The sequence below is a fragment of the Tamandua tetradactyla genome, chromosome 2 (genome assembly GCF_023851605.1).
Source record: "Tamandua tetradactyla isolate mTamTet1 chromosome 2, mTamTet1.pri, whole genome shotgun sequence".
NCBI classification, from domain to species: Eukaryota; Metazoa; Chordata; class Mammalia; order Pilosa; family Myrmecophagidae; genus Tamandua; species Tamandua tetradactyla.
Window position 1 is genome coordinate 114,182,986 of NC_135328.1, and position 19,586 is coordinate 114,202,571.

General features: G+C 39.4%; 1 protein-coding gene across 1 annotated transcript in view; it reads right to left on the minus strand.

Annotated features, from left to right (window-relative positions):
• LOC143657131 (uncharacterized) overlaps positions 1–19,586 on the minus strand; it is a 145,748-nt gene that overhangs the window by 103,122 nt on the left and 23,040 nt on the right. Inside the window, exon 5 of the mRNA XM_077129172.1 lies at positions 18,159–18,309. Within this exon, the coding sequence (XP_076985287.1) occupies positions 18,159–18,309 (151 nt within the window). The remainder of the gene's footprint in view (positions 1–18,158; positions 18,310–19,586) is intronic.

Below are 19,586 nucleotides of genomic sequence, written 5' to 3' on the forward strand. Positions count from 1 at the left end.
CTTAGGACTGCCTCTGCTCTGGGCAAAATCTATGAGCCACATCTCTGGAGCTGAGAATGGGGAGGGAGAGGCAGTATCCTCTGATCTTCATGCCTTGCCTCTCTCAGCATGGAACCTCCATGCAACAAGCAAGCTAGGCCGAGTGCAATTGAATTGCAACATTCTAGTGTACTCCAGGCCTGAAGTAGAGCCTCTATCCTGTGAGTGGGGATTGAGTAGTAGAAGGGAGCCCCTCACTTCTCAGCTGTACTTTCCTGGAATTTAGCCTCTGTAACACATAGCTGGAGGGGATAAGAAACCCTGGTGGGCTGCCCTTCCTGGAAAGGTATCGTAGCCCTAACTGGGAGCTTTGGGGAGAAGGGACCCTGTGTTTTTGGTTGCAACTGGAGTAGAAGTTCTATTACACTGAGCTGGGAGAGGAAAAGGAAGGAGCAGGTAGTGGTTTGAATGCCAAAGCCTCTCACTGTTCTTATTAAGTTTCAGTAGGTTTTCTCGAATAAATGTTTCTTCATTTGCTGTATGCCCTTAAGATAATTTCCAGACATAAAATGATTGTTTTAGGGTGCATGGTAGTTGTCACCTCTCATGTGAGAAACCTGGGTTCAATTCCTGGACCATATACCGCCCCCTCCCCCCCAAAAAAAGAAGATTGTTGTTTTGATAATTTTCACCAGTTATGGCTGTTTCCTTGTGGAGTAGGTCTGTGGAATTCCTCAAACTCACTACCATTTCAGAAGTGGAACCACTTCTTATTTTTTTTATTGTTTACCTCTTATGGGGTATTTTAAGATGAAATCACTTCTCCCTCCTTTAGCTCACTCAATTATAAAAATACACCTATATCTTACATTAAGATACCACTCAGGTGCTTGCTAATTTTCCAATCTTGTAGGTAGCTCTTGTCTCTTCTTTCTCACATCCTTTGACACCATTTCTCACTCCTTGCTTGAAATTCATTCATTATTCAGTCACTCCTAACCATAAAGTGGCCAGGTCTCTTGGAAAGGAGACTTTTCACTTATCCTCAAATGCTGGGGCACCAGAGGAGGATCTTTAGACCATCTGTTTTCTGTTGGTTGCCCTGGCAGCCTCCTCCATGCCCATGGTGTCCACTATTGCCCATGGCCTCCAAACCACCAATGTATGTCTCCAACCAAGACCTCTCCCTGAGTTCCACCACCATGTATCCAACTGCCTACTGGATATTTCTAATTGAATGGCCCATAGACCCCTCAAATTTAATATACACATCCAAGATTGAACACCTCAGTTTCTCTCCAAAGCTATTTTGTTTCCCCACTTCTATTCCATACTCTGGCTAATTATATCCATGTGTCTCATCACCTACACCAGGAATCTAAGCCTTACTTCAGGTCTTCCTCCTTTCTCAATCCACAGGCTTTTGTCCTGAGCTCTGGGCTTCTTCCTCAATGTCTCTGCCTTAGTTCAAGCCTTCCTTGTCTGTCATTCAGCCTAACATATCCTTCCATCTTGCCCCACCACCAATGGCATCCAAAGTGATCTTTCCAAGCAACAAATCTGATTATATCATCCCTTGTCAACAACTCTGCATTAGAACCACCCTTGTCTACAACCATATCCCCCAACTTCAGTCATTCAAACACTACTTTCATGATTTTTACCACAATGGTCATCATCATCATTATCACTATACTTATTTGCATAGCAGTTATACTGTTATTTACTTACTTAGATTTATCTCAAATAGGAATCTGTTATACGTATTAGAAAAACAGGTATCAATGGCCATAGGGAAGGTAACTAGAAAAATAAATCCATCGCTATTAAAACAAAAAGCGTTTGTCTACGTACTGCCTAAATCATCATGCATCACAGTACTAGAACATCTACCATACTTTGAGAAACACAGGCCTAAATACAAAGTCATTGGCATAGTATACAAAGGAAAGGCTCTTAAACCTATCCACACCCCTTAAACCCTACCCTCTAGACCCACCGGACTGTATATGATGGTCCCAAAGCACCAAACTGCTTCGCACCTGCTTCCTTTTATACATGTTATTCCTCTATCTGAAATGCCTTTCTCCCTAGCTATTTTTACCTGGATCGTTCCTTTAAAAACAGCTCTGTTGATATGTAATTCAGGCACCATAAAACTCACCCACTTAAGTGTACAATTCAAGATTTTTTGTATATTCCCAGAGATGTGCAATGACAACCACAATCAATTTTAGAACCTTTCAATCACCATAAGAAGCCTTGTACTGCCTATAGCTCATTCTTCCTATGCACAAGATTCTCCTCCTCTGTGAGTCTGCCCCCATTTCTCTCCTCCACCCCAGTCTTAGACACAATCTGCTTCTGTTTCCCCATGACATATTCCATAACCCTCTATTATCGCAGCCACCATGCTGGTTTATTTACTTATCTGCGTACCTTTGTGAATAGAAACATCGAGAGGACAGGAACTGCTTGATTCATCTGAATATTCTCATTCACTAGCTCAGTACATAGTTACTAGTAGTACTTAAATGTTTGTTAAATAAATGACTTTTTAAAAAGCCTCTGTCAAGGGCTCTACATATACGAAGCAGAGTGGTGCACAGGTGATAGGTATGGCTGTTTATAAAAACCCACTAACTGGCAGTTGTGGTTGGTCACACAGTCAGTGTGAACATGGCAGGAGTGTCTAATTGTGTATGCGAATATTTTTGTACACTTGTAGAAAGAAAAAGAAAATGGGTAGAGTCAACCATGTACCAAAAGCTTTAAGAAAATAGATTGAATGGAGTTCAAAAACCAGATCAAAAGACCAAAAAAGATATTTTAACAAGAGAATGGTAAGGCAAAACATGGTCTACATCAAGGGAAGAACATTATTTTTCTTGACTATTTATAGTGTCAACCCAATCCAGTGAGAAATGGTAACCAACATTAGATCAAGTTGCATGAAGGAAAGGACCATGTCTTTTTCATCCATCATCAAATACCCTGTCAGATAAAATGCCCTGTACACAGTAGGTGCTTTCCACCTACAATCAGATACCATGCCCAACACAATACCTCCTGCCTAGTAAGTGCTTATTTACTTACTGAATAAGTAAGTATTCAGTACTTATTGAATACTATTTGCTGAATAAATGTATCTTAAAAACCCACTACAATCGCAAATAGACTTCTCCAAGTTATTATTCATAAAAAGCTTTTCTGATATTTTGCTAAAAAGAATAGTGAGTATATGTTACCCTCTGTGTAAAACATACGCAAATACACAGACACACAGTGACTATATGTCAGAGGTTAGGGTTGACTCTGACAAGAATAACTGAAAAAATGGGGAAGGAATGAAAACTTTTTTTATGCCAGTTTATAGCATTTGAGTTTTATACCATATGCATGTACTATTTTTAAGAAAATGTTTAAAGCCAAGTATAAATATAGGCGCCTGTAAACAAGGGGGACTATATGTTTTTAAAAAGGTCTCAGAAACCTGAACCTGCCTATTAGAATGGTTTTAAATTATACTACCCTGTTTCTTGCAATCAAACAAAAAGGGAAAGGCAAACAAAACAGTAGATAAGATTATCACAGAAAGATGGGCTCACAACTTCAGGAACACGGTGTTACATTAACAGATGACAAATAAAAAGCATAAGATGTAGATTAAAAACAAATGGGTAAACCCTAATTTAGATCCATCTTCTCCATCAGGAGAATGGCCTTCAACCACAAAAGGGCAGAAATGTCTAAAGAGGACATTTCAGCCTGTGAGAAGTTAGCAGATAGTAAGAGGACAACCAGACATTTTAAAAGCAACCAGGTGGCTAGGTCCAGAAAAACCCACACCCTTTAGATGTTAATTTTGCAGAAGCCAGTAACTTGGCCGATAGTGAACAGGAGGGCCCCAGAAAATGAGAGATGGGCAAAGATCGCTTTTATTTAAAAAAAAAAAAAAAGGTGACAAAAGAAATCCCAGAAAAACTTTTAAAACACAATAAACACAGCAGTCATCAGACCTAGGGAAAGAAGGAAACTAGCCTCTATTGTGTTCCTGCACGAGGGACTGTAGAGGGGCTTCATCAATGTTCTCTTCTGTTTAAACCAATCACCATAGCTGGATGTTCATCGGAGGAATCATGGCTTTGACACCTGGGTCAAATGGCCATGCTTGGAACACAGGTGTGTTCAACTGAAAGGAATGCTCCCCCAAAGGAAAATTAGTATGCAATCACCAAAATAGAAAGGAAGGATAGGCATTCCAGAAGAACTCGCACCTACTAAAAACCTTGGTCTTTAGCTGCACTAATAGAAGTAGACTGTTTAGGCTTCAGGAGGTGAGGAGTGCACATAGCTCTGTTGTTCAGAATTTAACTTCTGGTTTTATATGACACATTTTAAGTGAGATTTTGGTAAACAGATCTTCCATATTGGCTTGCCTGGGACAGTCCCTGTTTATTCCTTTTGTCCCATTATAATATTAATCAGCCTTTCTATGCTCAAGCATGTCTCAACCTGGGGAATTAAATTATAAGACCACTCTAGATCTTATAAGACCACCCAAGATCTGAGCAAACAAAAGAGAATCAGATGTAAGTGCAGAAGGGAGAAAGCTTGAACTAAAAAAAAAAAAGGTACTGGAAAACTCAACGTTTATCCAAGTCAAAGCTATGAGTCATGAAAGAGAGTTGTCTTCAAATACATGAAAAACAACCAGTTAGAGAGAGGGGCAAGGATGTGTGATTCCAGCAGACAAAGTCAGTACCACAGGTAGAGCTGCATGGAGCAGAGAACATTTCTGAGCAGTGCACTAAATCATTGTCTAGCCACATTGGGGAAGGCTCAGAATGGACAAAGGCTTCCGACTCTTGCGAGAATGTGTTCAAAGAGTCACAGCGTGTCATAAAGTAAATCCCATCAGACCATGGATCTTCAAGAGCAAGCACAGCTAGACCTAAAATGGGGTTTCAGATGCACTGGGACTGTAAGAGATGGATAAGAACAAAAGAATGAGCTTGGAGGAGGCAATAATTGTCCCTGCAGGTAAGAGATGTGACCAAGAGAAATAGGACATGCCTTCCAAACCAAGTTCCGATTAGAACCTCCTTATTTGCTACCCAATACCACCATGTAAAAAGCTACTTAATGCAAATTATGTGAGAAAATTGATGCTCAAACATCTCTTACAATTTGAATAAATGTAACAAGTCAATACTGCTGCCAACGCTTCCCTGTCAATATAATGCCATAAAATGTAGTGAAAAATCAAGGGCAAACATTGGCTGTTAATGAGAATTTAAACTTCAGTTCATTTCAGTGGCTTAGACACAGTTATATTTGGCCTGTGGATTTGTGCAGAGGCAAAGGAGATGCACAGGCTGGTTTGCCATCTCTCTATTGCTGCACTGTCTAATAGAGTGGTCACTAACCACATGTGGCTATTTCATCTAAATTAATTAAGTTTACATAAAATGAAAAATCTACTTCTTTCATTGCACTAGCACATTTCAAGTGCTCAACAGTCACATGGGATGAGTGGCTGCCATCTTGGACAGCACTGATATAGAAAGTTTTTATCGTGGCAAACGTTCTAGTGGATAGCACTGGTCTATGGTCTAAACCGAGTTTTTATAAGAAGACATCATAAAATAGTTCTTAACATAAACAACCTATCAATATTTGAAGACAGTCTTATTTATAAAAAGAGAAAACTTATTGGCAGATATGGGTATAAGCCTCTATTGTTCTACTTTAAATTCCTGATTTAATTCATCAGAAAAGCAATTCATCTACAGAAATTCCAGAATTTTCAAGGAAAGAAATGAATGATACAATCCAAAAAGTTTTATGGACTGGTGTGACTGCTAATAATATCAAGTACACAACTAAGTAAAAGATGTTTGAAATTAGGAACCAAAAGAAACACCTTTAAAGTCAGTTTTCTTTAAAATAAAAGGAAATCTTAGTATAACAGTAAGGAAGTCAAGTCAGGTATAAGGCAGTGTCGGATCCAGGCTGAGTCCATCCTTGGACAAATTTCTGTGTTTCCCTTTCCTCCTTTCCTCTTCTGTTACATGAAGATTTTAGACAAGACCAGTTTGTTTTTCCAATTGCGGTTTTGACCTTTAGTAAGTCAATTTACAGGTTGTAGCTGTTCCTCTTTTTTTAATTGACAAATCTTCACACGCATACATTCCATACATGGTGTACAATCAATGGCTTACAATACTGTATTCATCATCATGATCATTTTTTAAAACATATGCATCACTCCAGAAAAAGAAATAAAAAGAAAAACTCACATATCCCTTACCCTTTACCCCTCCCTCTCATCGACCACTAGTATTTCTATCTATCCAATTTATTTTACACTTTGTCCTCCCTATTATTTATTTATTATTTATCCATATTTTTTTTCATCTGTCCATACCCTGGATAAAAGGAGCATCAGATGAAAGATCTTCACAATCACACAGCCACAGTGTAAAAGTTATATCTTTGTACAACCATCTTCAAGAATCAAGGCTACTGGAACACAGCTCAACAGTTTCAGGTACTTCCCTCCAGCCACTCCAATACACCGTAAACTAAATAGGGATATCAATATAATGCATAAGAATAACCTCCAGGATACCCTCTTAACTCTGAAATCTCTCAGCCACTGAAACTTTATTTTGTCTCATTTCTCTCTTCCCCTTTTTGGTCAAAAGGCTTTCTCAATCCCTTGATTCCAGGTCCAGGCTCATCCCAGGAATTCTATCCCACATTGCCAGGGAGATTTATACCCCTGAGAGTCATGTCCCATGTAGGGGGGAGGGCAATGGGTTCACCTGCTGAGCTGGCTTAGAGAAATTGGCCATATATAAGCAACAAAAGTGGTCCTCTGGGGGTGACTCTTAGGCCTAATTTTAAGTAGGCTTAGCCCATCTTTTGCAGGAATAAATTTTAGAGGGGTGAACCCCAAGATTGAGGGGTTGGCTTATTAATTTGATTGTTCCCACAGCTTGCAAGAATATCAAAAATTCTCCAAATGGGAAACTTGAATATTTCCACTTTTCTCCCCATTCCCCCAAGAGGACATTGCAAATATTTCTTTATTCTTTGCCCAAATTATTCTGGGATATATCAGGGCATCACACTAACCTGGACAAACCAACAAACTCTCACACCTTATTCACGATTGATTCCATGTACTTACGGTGTTCAATTACACTGACCATACAAGTTAAATTAGGAAATACCCTACCCAAAATATAAATTTTGCACCAAATAAACATCTCTCCTTTTGGTCTCACACAGAAGTTGCAGTTTTAAAATACGGACGACCTCATCCTTCACCCTGTATTCTGATTTAGCTTAGTCCCATCTAGATCAGTTTCATTCATATCTCTATTCAAAGTCTGACCACTTTTTGACTTTTTAAGCAGTTCCTTTATGGGTTACTAGAGCTCTAACTCTGAGTTGTAGCTGTTTTTTGTTTTTTGGTTTTTTTTTCGCATGGGCAGGCACTGGGAATCAAACCCGGATCTCTGGCATGCCAGGCGAGAACTCTGCCTGCTGAGCCACCGTGGCCCGCCCTGTAGCTGTTTTTCAATACACTTATTTTTTTCAGTAGATTTTGCTGAACGTTAACTCCAGGTGATCATTTGAGAGAAGCAAGATAACTAATTTATAGTGTCAAGATTATTTTTTAATTTATTTTATTTTTATGAACAAACACTGTCCCTCCCCCATCCTATAATAGCTAATCTGCTTTCCATCTCTGGAAATTTGCTATTTCCTAGTCATCTCTTATAAGTGATAGCATATCATTTTTGCCCTAAATAAACTTATTTTTGAAATGCAACATACGTTCAGAAAAGCATACAAATCATAAGACACATCTTGATGAATACCCACCAACCAGATCAACAAACAGAACAGAAGAACCCCCAGGAGAACCCCAAGGCTGGGTCCAGACACCACACCTCGTCCTCCCCAAGAACAGCCACTACCCTGATATCTCACCCATGGATTAGTTTGTCTGTTCTGTCTTCTTTTATAAATGGGATCATTCCATTTGTGCACTTATATTGTCTGACTTGTTTTGCTCAGCATCAAGTTTGTGAGCGTCATCCACGTTTCTGTTTATAGCAGTATTTCTTTCATATTCATTTTGTACTTCATTATATAAATATACCCCCATTTATTAATCCACTGAATTTGTAATGGACATTTAGATTATTTCTACTTTCTGGCTTTTGCAAATAATGCTGCTATGGAAATTCCATTGGTATACATATACGTGTCATTTTGTTGGATAGATACCTAGCAGTGGAATTGCTCAATGCACATTTTTTAAAAATATGGGATGAAATGGATGGGGTGGGATGGGATGGGCTGGACCTCAGGATCCGTGTCGAAAGCCTTAGGTAGTCCTGGGTTTTGGAGATTGGGAAATTCAGACACACAGGTTTCTAAGCCTTAGTCCTCTTGTAACTCAATCTAACTTTGGCTCACTATCTTCATGCCTCCCCCACAGATGCCCTCTCCGCAGCTAGCACTGCCGATGAATTATTCACACTTATATACTTTTTTGCTCATTCTGAGCCCTCTGTCTGGAAAGACTTTTCCTTTCCTCTTTGACTGCTAAACTCGTTAGGTGTTGCTAAACTTCTGTGTCTTCCCACTTGATGCTGAATCCATGTTCCCTTCTCTGTACTTATTACTGCTGGTGCATTAATTGAATTTTAATGTAAAAAAATACTTTTTGTAAATATCTGTCTGCCCAGCTAGCCTTTCCTCCAGGGTCGTAAGCGTCTTTCTTTATCTTTGTATCCTCTCGGCACCAAGCACAGTACTTGGACCATAAGGATGTTTGACAAATTACTGAAACAAATAGCTGATGGACACATATGGGTTAGAGACTGTGTCTGTGAAATTGGCTGATGTGTTCATCACATATAAGATGTACTTACATCAAACCACAAACGCCATCAAGAAAATTAATGTAGATAGTAACATCACCACCTTAAAAGGAACCAGGGGAAATATCTCGCATACGTATAAAAACACTCTACTCTGAGTAACTGGCCTGTTTTTCTTTTCTGGACAACAGGAATTTTGTGATTTGATCATACTCAGCACTTTTCTTAGGTTCAAAAACCATCAAGATCAATTTTGTAGAGACGTCACAATTATAAGGAGTAAAAAGAGCAGACATTTCTTATTTATTCCCCCCTTCTTTGTCTGTCTGACCATGACTTTCCGTTTGCCCTGATATCATCTTCAACAATGAAACATTATATTACATATATTTTTATAAATATCTCAAATTATTTCAAGAGTAAGTACGAAATCAATCAATAAATAGATAGCAACATAATAAAAATACTTTAAGTCTTTACAAAACAACTTTTTCACATAATCTGGTAAACAGAAATGAAAAGTCTATACTAATATTTTACAAATTTCTTTCCCTATATTTATTTCACTTTGGGCACAAAGTTCCCTCTTTTCAATTCTCTGACTTCAGCTCACTCCCCAAAGTAAGCATTCACTCTTCTTATGGCTAGTTGAATTCCAGTTTAGATGGAGGAGATTCTAAAGTGGCTCAGAGATGACCTCATGTTCCCCTTGGCTACCCTGTGACCAAGCAACTGCTGGAAACATTTGGCTTCATCTGCAGAACCCAAGCACAGGAGCTCTGCTCGCTATAAACAATAATGTGCCTGGTGTCCAAAACACTGGTGCATTGTGTCTGAAGCACAAGAGTCAGCTGCTTCCAGCCGTTTAGTTTTCGTTAACAGGTAGTTAATCATTAGCTTAGAATTTCACCATGAGAATGTCACAGAAGTCAGAATATTTGACTATCTGCAGGTGAAATTCAGACCAATTGACTGACATTGGCATAACCTCAAACACGCTTTGTTTGTAGCCATGAACCTCCCTTTCACTGGGTTATGAGAACTGGTGGCTTCCCATACACTTACCACTGGTGTCTTTCAACAACCAAAGATGACATTAAAATCATAGGGAATCTGTGATGCAAGCTAGAAAATTTAAACTCTTTGACAGATCTTAAATAAGGCTACTGAGTTCTAAAGCAATTGTCTACTAAAGAATGACATCTTCAATATTAGTATAAAAGCTTAGGCAAATACATCTATCTGTATTTTGGCTTCAATGAACCAATTCCACTCATCATTGGCAGGATGGCCAGAAAGGCCAGTTAAAGAGAATATAAAAATCTAGGAATAAATGTATATAAGTATTTGGATGACTTACACTTTGGGAAAATAACAGTTAGATCCCTAACTTAAAAAAGGCCAGAAGGATTAAACATTTAGGTATAGCAAAGGAGCTAATTAAAATATTACAAGAAAATAAAGGTGAATACTTAAACAACCATAGAAGTAGAAAAATATGCTTTTAAAAATGACCAGAAAGTCAGAAATCATTAAAAAATTTTTGATCATATAGAAGTTTGAAATATTTTTACATTAAAACAACTTAGAAGATTAAAAGGCAAATGACAAACTTGGAAAATATTTGTAAAATACATAATAGAATACTGAAACACTTCAACTTCAGCATCCAAAGTAAAATACATGCCAATTATTCGGACTCCAAATGTTTACAAAAGAAGCTGTGAAACCAGTTTTGCAACCATTAATGACTCATCTACCTTCAGAAGATCAAAGAGTTGAAGCTGAAGAGGACAGAGCTGGACTTGAGAATATCTTTAGAAAGAGGCATTGAAGTAACATGGGTGACAACAATTGGGGGAGTGGTACTTGGTCCTTATCTCAAATCTAGTGAGTAATAATTTAAGGAGACTCCTCAAGGACCTTTATATGTGTTTTTAGGATGTGCTGGACATTATGGACTAGTGTCTGGCTCACCCTTGAATACAAAGAGTGAGGTACTGGCTGAAGCATCTCTGGTAGCAAAATAGAGAATTATGTTTGGGAAATAACTACTTGCCCCCCAACAGGTCAAAATACTTGATCTGAGGAACAGAAGTAGAACCTGTGGAGGGAATATCAACTGGGGATCATTTTTAAAGGGATCACAGAGGGAATACAAGGCATCTGACTTGGGTAACTCAAATCAAACCTCCCACTGAAGACAAGTGAAAAAGCTAGACAAAATTCATTTTTAAGAGTCATCTTAAAGGTGTTAAAAAGCCAACTAAAAAGTGAAATCCTGGAAAAGCTGGAATCCAGCATGGTCTGCCGGCATTTGAAACCATTCTTTCCCTAGGGTCATATGCCTATATGGCAAAGGTAGCTGAGAGGCTTAGCAAGTGATTTTCATAATCCTTTGGGGGCACAGAGAAAATTAAAGGCTGAGTCCAGGTCTTACAAGATGAGGACCCCAGATGACCACCCATAAGTCTGAGCCGAACTCTAGGGGCAAGAATAAGCTGAACGTAAACCAGTCCTCACAAGAAAATCTCCAGCATTAAAATTGGATAAAGCCAAAACCTTATTAGTTTTGCCTAGCAAAATCAAATAGAAGCACTTGCTGGAAAAGTATAAAACCATTGTAGGCCTCAAAATTTCCTACAAATAATATTTCAAAAATATGTTCCATATATATTAAAAAATAACCAGGGACATAAAGAGACAAGATAACACAAACAAAATCCAGTACAAATAAGAGACAACAGAAAGAGACCCCCAGGGCTACAAATTATGAGACAGAGACTATAAAACAAATACAGTTACCAGGTTCCAGAAAGGAAAATCCAACTTAAGAATCTTGAAATGGATCTGGAGAATTTTTAATGTGATACAGCAGATTTGATAAAGAAACAAGAAGATTCTAGAATTGAAAGATAAGAAGAAAAAAAAATAAGACCTCAGTAGAGAGTTGTAATGTACTATGGTGGTGCTGCATTTAATAATGAAATGTAGGATTGGTTTAAAATTCAAGAAACAAATCAATGTAATTCATCATATTAACAGAATAAAGGAGAAAAGTCCTATCATATTAATAGACACATACAAAGCATTGGACAAAATGCAATATGAAGTCATGATAAAAAATGTTCAGCAAACTAAGAATAAAAAAGGACTTCCAAGTGTCTGTGAGAATGTAGAGCAATTAGAACTCTTGCACACACGGCTGATGAGAATGTAAAACTGTACAGCTCTTCTGGAAAATTGTCTGGCACTTAAAACAACAAAGTTAATGATTTTACATATAGCATATGATCCATTCTTCACTGGTTTCAAGATAAATACTTACTCATGATAAATAAAAACATGTCAATACAACGACTTGTATGTGAACACCCATTGCAACATTATTTGCAAAAACCAAAACCTGGACACAACCTAAAATGCCCAACAACAGGTAAACAGATAAACCAAATGTGGTACATTCATACCATGGAATACTATTCAGCAATGAAAAGAAGGTGCCCACTTATATACGCAACAACATGGATGAATCACAAAATCATAATACTGAGTGAAAGAAGTCAAGCACAGACAAGTATGTACTGTATGATTCCATTTATGTAGAATGCTAACCTAAACCATAGTATCACAGAGCAAATCCATGGTTACCTGAGGCCAGGGGGAAGAGACAGACTGCAAAGGTAAACAAGGAAAATTTGGAGGGTGATGGAAATATTCTAGATTTTGACTGTTGTGGTGGTTTCAAGAATGTAACTGTCAAACTCATCAAATTGCACACTTTAAATGGATGCCATTTTATTTTTGAATTGTACCTCAATATGTTAAAAGACAGAAAATCAATTTTTAAAATATCACTTGGGTTTTTTAATTTGAAATCTGTGTGGGTATATATACACATATACACAATGTTAAATATTTTATGTTTTAATTATATATTACATTTGTGCATGCATGTATATATATGAGTGTGCATTTGTTTGGGAAAAGCATTCTTATATGCTCTATATGCATAGCCTAGCAATTACAGCTTCACTGGAGAAACAGGCAATATATTGCAAATCCTTGAACACTGCAGTGTTTCTAGACATGGATTAATAAGCAAGGCATTAGGAGACTTGAGGTATGGATATAGTTTACTTTAAATGGACATGATTTTTAGAAAACTCAAATTAATCAGCAGGTTTTTTCTTCCTACTGTGAGATAGTTTGATTTCTATTAAATCATTGTTATTCTCCAATTTGTTACAGCACTCGAAAGCATTCAGTAATTGTGGTTGAATAATAATCATTTTTAAAAATGGTCAGGGCCTTACTACCACATCATAAAATCAGTGAAATGTTAAACTTACGAAGAAACCATCCTCATTTTGTTTTAAAGCAAACTGCCATGGAAATTGAAACTGTTCATCTTATAATAAATGCAAAATCCCAACTCTTAAGATAGACTCTTGGTAATTAGAGAGCAGGGATTTCATCCAGGAGGAGGAGGCAGGCCCTCTGGGAGGGTTTTGATGGCCACTTCCAATAATTAGCTTTGCTCAGAGAGCAGCATTTATTAGAACCACATGGAGGGCTCATTAGAACTCAGATTACTGGGCTCCAGCCTCAGAATGTAATGCAGTAGGCACTTTGGGGCTCTAAGGATGTGCGTTTCTGACAAGTTCTGCAGTGTTGCTGAGCCCTCTGGGGGGCCACATTTTGAGATCAGAGGCTCTCAGAGGAACAGCTGCGAAAACTACAATTGACAGATAGTGAGCAAAGCATGGACCCAAGTTAATACAGGAAGGAATGATGATCTCCCCAGTGCTCACCAAAGGAAGAACCCGGAGCATTTCATTAAGTTAGTGGTGGCATCTGAGCTGCACCATGTGGAAGCAGTAAAATGTATTTTCAGGTGAAGGAGACATCGGGGACAAAGAACCAGCACTGGAAAGTGTTGGATATTGTCAGGAAACAACGAGGGATCTGATAAAACAGAAAATAAGGTGGGGAGTGGGCCCGAGATTGTGGGACTGCTCTCCCCCACGGATATGGGGGTAGGCACTGCTCTGTGGGATCAGAGGTTCTGTCTTTTGCACACTGCAGTCATAGGTAGGTTTATAAGGGCTTTTTTCCAGCTCTGGACCTTTGCCCATTGCCTTAGTTTACCAGTCTGCTATCACAAATACCATAAACTGGTTTTAGCTTAAACAACGGGAATTTGCTGGCTCACAGTTTCGGAGAACTAGGGTTCTGGCTGGTGTTCCTTGGCATTCCATCCTTCCTCTTCCAGGTTCCCCCTGACTTCCTGCTCCCCCTCGTGGCCTTCTCTTCCATGCCCAATTTCCTTTACTTACAAGGACTTTAACCATATTGAATTAAGGTCCACCCTCATTCAGGTGGGCCCTGCCTTAATTAATAACATCCTTAAAGATCCTACTTACAGATGGGTTTGCACCCACAGGTCCAGGGGTTGAGACCTGAATATGCCTTTTGTGAGGACATAATTCAATCCTCAACACCTGAGCTGTCCTCTAATGAGACATCCCCTTCTCAACATCCTTTATTTCACCATTCAACCCGCATCCTCACTTCAAACACCAGTTCAAGCCCTATTTTCCCTCTGAGTTCCTTCCTTCCTAAAGGCCCAAACTCACCATGAATTTTCCCATCATTGATTTCTCTGTTGCTAGACATTGTCTTTTCTCTGATTCAAATTTATCTCTTACCTCTGCAGCCAAAATCAGAAAATTCCCTCAGGACAAGGTGCCCATCTCCCCACAAGGTTTGATTCAGTGCCAGCTGCCTGATAAGAATCATTTAAAAACAAAAACTGCATGATTGGCAGGTTGCACCAATACACTAATATAAATAGTCCACATTTTAGTTTAATTTCTTTATGCCAATGGTTCTCAAAGTGTAGTCCTTGGACCAGTAACATCATTTTCTCTTGGGAACTGTTAGAAATGCAAAGTCTTAGGCTCCACTACTGACCTACCGAATCAGAAACTAAAGCGGGGTGGGGCAGGAATCTGTGCTTTAATAGGCACTCCAGTGACTCTGATGCATGCTCAAGAACCCATGCTCTCTACAAAGCCTTAATCCCAAAACAAGTTCAGGCCATCTATAAGAGCCTATAAACAGAGTGAGATCAAAATAACTTAAATAGGAACAAAAAATGACACAACTAGAAAACAAGGAAAGGAAAGCCTACCTGAGCCAGCACTGTGCTTGACCCACAGAATGAATAAACTCAAAGCCCCTTACATGTGTTAGAGGCGGACACCCAATGTGGTCCCCTGCTTTCAGCAGAAGCACAGTCACACAGTTCAGTGCCATGAGAGGAAAGAAAACTCACTTTGGACTCCTTGGGTGAGAGCTGTGTAATATAGGCTGTGCTATTCCCTACAATAAACTATACGTCTCTTAGCGCTGTTCTTTAATAAGGAGCTGGTGGCCACAGACCAGATGGAATTCCAGCCTGGCAGGGAGACAAGGAGCTCATGAAGGTTTAAGCATACCCCAAAGGCAGATTTGAGAGTGTCTAGAAGAACTGGTGAACTGGAAAACCTTCGGCCATTCCTCTATAATATTTCCCTCCACTGTGCTACTGATGGGTCCAGAACAGCAGCAAATCTGAGGTTCCAGTTGGGGGTGTTTGCCCATGCCCAGCCATGGTCATCCACAAACTCAGGGGGTATCGGATTGACATCTGATGATTGTTTTTGACCCCTCTCAATTTAGTGAATGGGAAGCTACAGTGATAAGGGACTGCCCTAGCAATCATTTGCACAATGAAGGTCTCCCAAAAGAATTATTTACACAGAAGAGTTGTTGCCTCCATCCATCTTAACATTTGTCCCAGTGTTGAAATGTACAATGACACCTAAAAATCATAAGCTTAAAAAGACCTTTAATTAAAGTGAGCCGCAAACAACTATGAATTTTGCTTTTATTTATTTGCTCTGCTGGAGGAAAACTTGCATTTATGTTCACACTTGCGGTTGCAATAACAAATATATATCAAATGTGAAACATGAAAAAAAAGCCTTGTCAGGGGTTTGGAATTAATTTCTGATAAGCTTCTATGGCCACATAATTTGGATAACCATTTGGGTGAGTACATGACTGGAACAAAGTTTTATTTCATTTTTCTCTTTTGTTTGATGTGTTAATCTTTAAAAACTTGTTCCAGAAAGCTTAAATATTATAAGAAGTCTTAATTATGCCTCTTAATCTCAGGCCTGGGAGCAAAAGATTCCTTCTATAGAAATTAACCTGGAAGAAGAGCCCTCAGGTAGAGTCTAAAGTTTTAGGCAAGTGGTAAGGGCCAGATAGTAAATCTTTTGAGCTTTGCCCACTGTACAGTCTCTACTGCAACTAGTCAGCTCTGCTGATGTATCCAAGGCAATATGTAAATGAATGGGTGTGGCTTTGTTCCAATAAAATTTTATTTACCAATATAGGCAACGGCAGAATTTGGCCCATGGATCAAAATTTGTAGAACCTCATTTTAGTAATCCTGTGATTTCCCTCCCACCCAGGGGAGAAGCTTACAGTGAACTGGAAGGAGGAAGCTATCAGGAAAGCAAACCCATCCAAGTCAAGAGCCTCTTTCCTCCACTAATCACCTGACTCCTTCCTGCTTTTGAAGTACGAGAGTTAGACTGCTGGGACCAGCCCACAGCCCATTATTGAGCACTGCTTCTCTACCTATGGAATGACCCACAATAAGACAGGGAAGCTGCTGCATCCTCCTGTCCCTTAGACTGGAAACTTCAAAGTCATCTTGGACATCCCCAGCCCCCACGTCCAAACAGCCACCCAGACTTGTTGATTCCTGTTGCAGGATGTCTCTAATTTATACTTCACATGACTTCCAAGGTTGATCCTCCTGAACCATCACGCCTCTGCTAAAAACTCTTCAAATGTCCTCTGTCATCTAGAGGATTAAATCTTACCTTTGTGATGCACTGAAGGCCCTCTTCCCACAGCATGCCCACCATGGCTTTCCATAAGCAGTATGCTCACTCTTCATGACCGTGGCAAGTATTACTAATTACCTCCCCAATATCTGTGCTCCTCTTCTTCCTAACAGTATCCCCATATTTTGAGGAAGAAAATATACTCACACACACAAAAAATCTGTAATTCCAAGTCTACTTATAAATAAGGGTGTTCAATAAGATAAAGAGTCATCAGATAGGTTTTAAGAATAAAATCTTTAAATAGGGCTTACTCAGATGGTACTTGTTCCCTTGCCCTGCCTACCTTGTTTTTCTTCTTTCTGGAACTATGGCATGATGGTTGGGGCTGCTGCAGCCATCTTGTGGTCATGAAGTGACTTTGAAGACGCAAGCCAGAACTGAAAGATTGCCAAACAAAAATGGAGAAGAAACCTGGCTCCTTGGTGACATCATTGAGCCATTAAAGTAATCTTGGGTAACCTACCTCTGGATCTCATGTCATGTCAGGAAAAAATGAACCCTTTCTAGTTTAGGCGACTGTTACTTCAGGTCTCAGTGACCAGCAGTCAAATGTAATCCCTAACTGATACAGTGCTTCTCTGCTTTCTTCATGCTACTCAGCCTTTTCACAATAACTTTTGTCTCTCTGCCTTCCATTTCTCCACCTTTCAAAACACTACTCATTCTTCAAAATTTGGTACAAATGCTACCTCCTCCTGGATTACTCTCTCCTTCCATAGCTACCCAATACTTTAATTTCCACCTGTGTAAGCAATAAGGCATAAGATTGACCAGAGCTCAGCAACAGACCTTGTCATGTACTAGCCAGGAGACTTTAATTCCATTATTTAGTCTCTCCAAAACTAACTTCCTTCATCTGCAAGATGGGGATGGACATAGTTCTGATTCATATTATTATTTGAGAAATAAAAGAGGTAAGATGCATAAAATAGTACAATTCCTAGCACATTGCAGGAACTCAATAACTGATTATAATGACCATGAATATTGTCATTACTGTGTCTCAGGTGAACATAGATCTGTCTCCTTGCTGCCATCAAAGTGCTTTAAAGGTGGGACCAATGTCTCATTCTTCTCCTTATCCTCAAAGTATCTAATACATAGATGGGACAGATGGACAAAGAAATGGATAAATGGCAGGATTGCGCCAGCCCAACACGATAATGGCCAGGAAAATGCAATGCACTGTCCAAAGGACTTCCCTGAGACAATGGAAAATCAGAAAGCGAACTTGATGAAGCCATATGCACATTTTCTTCCCGATTATGGCCCATTCATTTCCTATATCATTTCGTCTGCTTACAGAGGCTTTTGTCACTCACAAGCCGGTGGAACCGGTGGCAGACTTGCGCCACCCGAGCAAGCTCTTTGTGCGGCAGAAGGGACAATATGCAAATCCAGATTTCATCAGGCAGCAGTAGCCATCTTGAGAAAACAGCATCTCTTTCGCGTTCCTGGAATGGAACAAGACACAATGCATAACTGAAAGGGTAGCACAGAGAGGAAAGGTCACACACCTTAAAAATAAAAATGATCGAACGCACTGCATTTGCCCAAAGTGTATATTGCAACACGGACCAGGCATCTCATTCCTCTCTGCCTGTTTGCTCCAGCCCAGCTCACCCACAACACAGGGCCCACATAGGGCCAAGGTTTGGAAACCAAAAGGAGCAACATCAGCAGAGAAAACCAACTGAAGATTTTTAAATCTCTCTGTGGTCCTCTACCCTATGGCATTTCATTGCCAACAGTCAGCCACGGCCCATGTCTACTGCTCGGATTTCTGGCCAAAGACCACACTGAAGACCAGCAGCGAGAATGCTCCCCCCACTTCCATGGTTCTCTGTTCGGCTGTAACCTCCAAGCGATGGCTTGGGGACCGTGGCTTCAGCTACTGGTGCCGGAAAGAAGCCCTGAACTGCTCAAAGTGTCTTTGTCCCCAGCCTCTTGCCCCTCCTCTGAATGTCTCCAGCTTCTTGAAAAGCTGGGTTACTATTGGGGTTGAGTTAAAATCTAATACCCAAACTTGGTGTGAGGTATACAGGAATTCTCTGAACTATTTTATCACTTTTTCTGTAAATCTAAAGTGGTTCTAAAAAAATAAGAAGAAAGATTATTATTTTAAAAGTCCAATTCCCACATGTCACTTTTATTAGAAAGTTTTTCAAATGTTCCCGTTTCTGAACTCCTTCCTGGAGCATCTAGTCCTAAACCCACGTATTCTCTAAAAAGTTATCATCTCAATTTCAGCATGGCACCCTTCCGACTTTCCACGTAACTCTGAAAACGATCATATTTCATGTCTTGTTGCTCACTCCATAATCTTATAAATTCCATAGATAGGAATCTATGTGACAAATTTGTTCTCATCTCAATTCTAGGATAAATCTGGGATGCTCACCTTCAATCCAGGATTCTGCAAGGTTATGTGAAAAAAAAAAAAAAAGTGCCTGTGCGTCTTCTAAAGTCTATCCTGAGAAACTCATTCAACTAAACCTCAATTCAACCATCAAAAATAATTTAAGAAGCAATGCAAATATTTATTGGGGTTTTTTTCTAAACATACCAAAGGGGGATCAAATTCCAGTAAAACTTCCTCAATACCTGCTTCCCCATCTAACTTTCTTTCAATCCTCCTTACAACTGTGAAGCAGTCCCTGAGACCAGGCTTTCTGCTCTCTTTAAACTTCCCCAAAATGTTCTCCCCACCCATTCCCACTTCCCTGCCTTT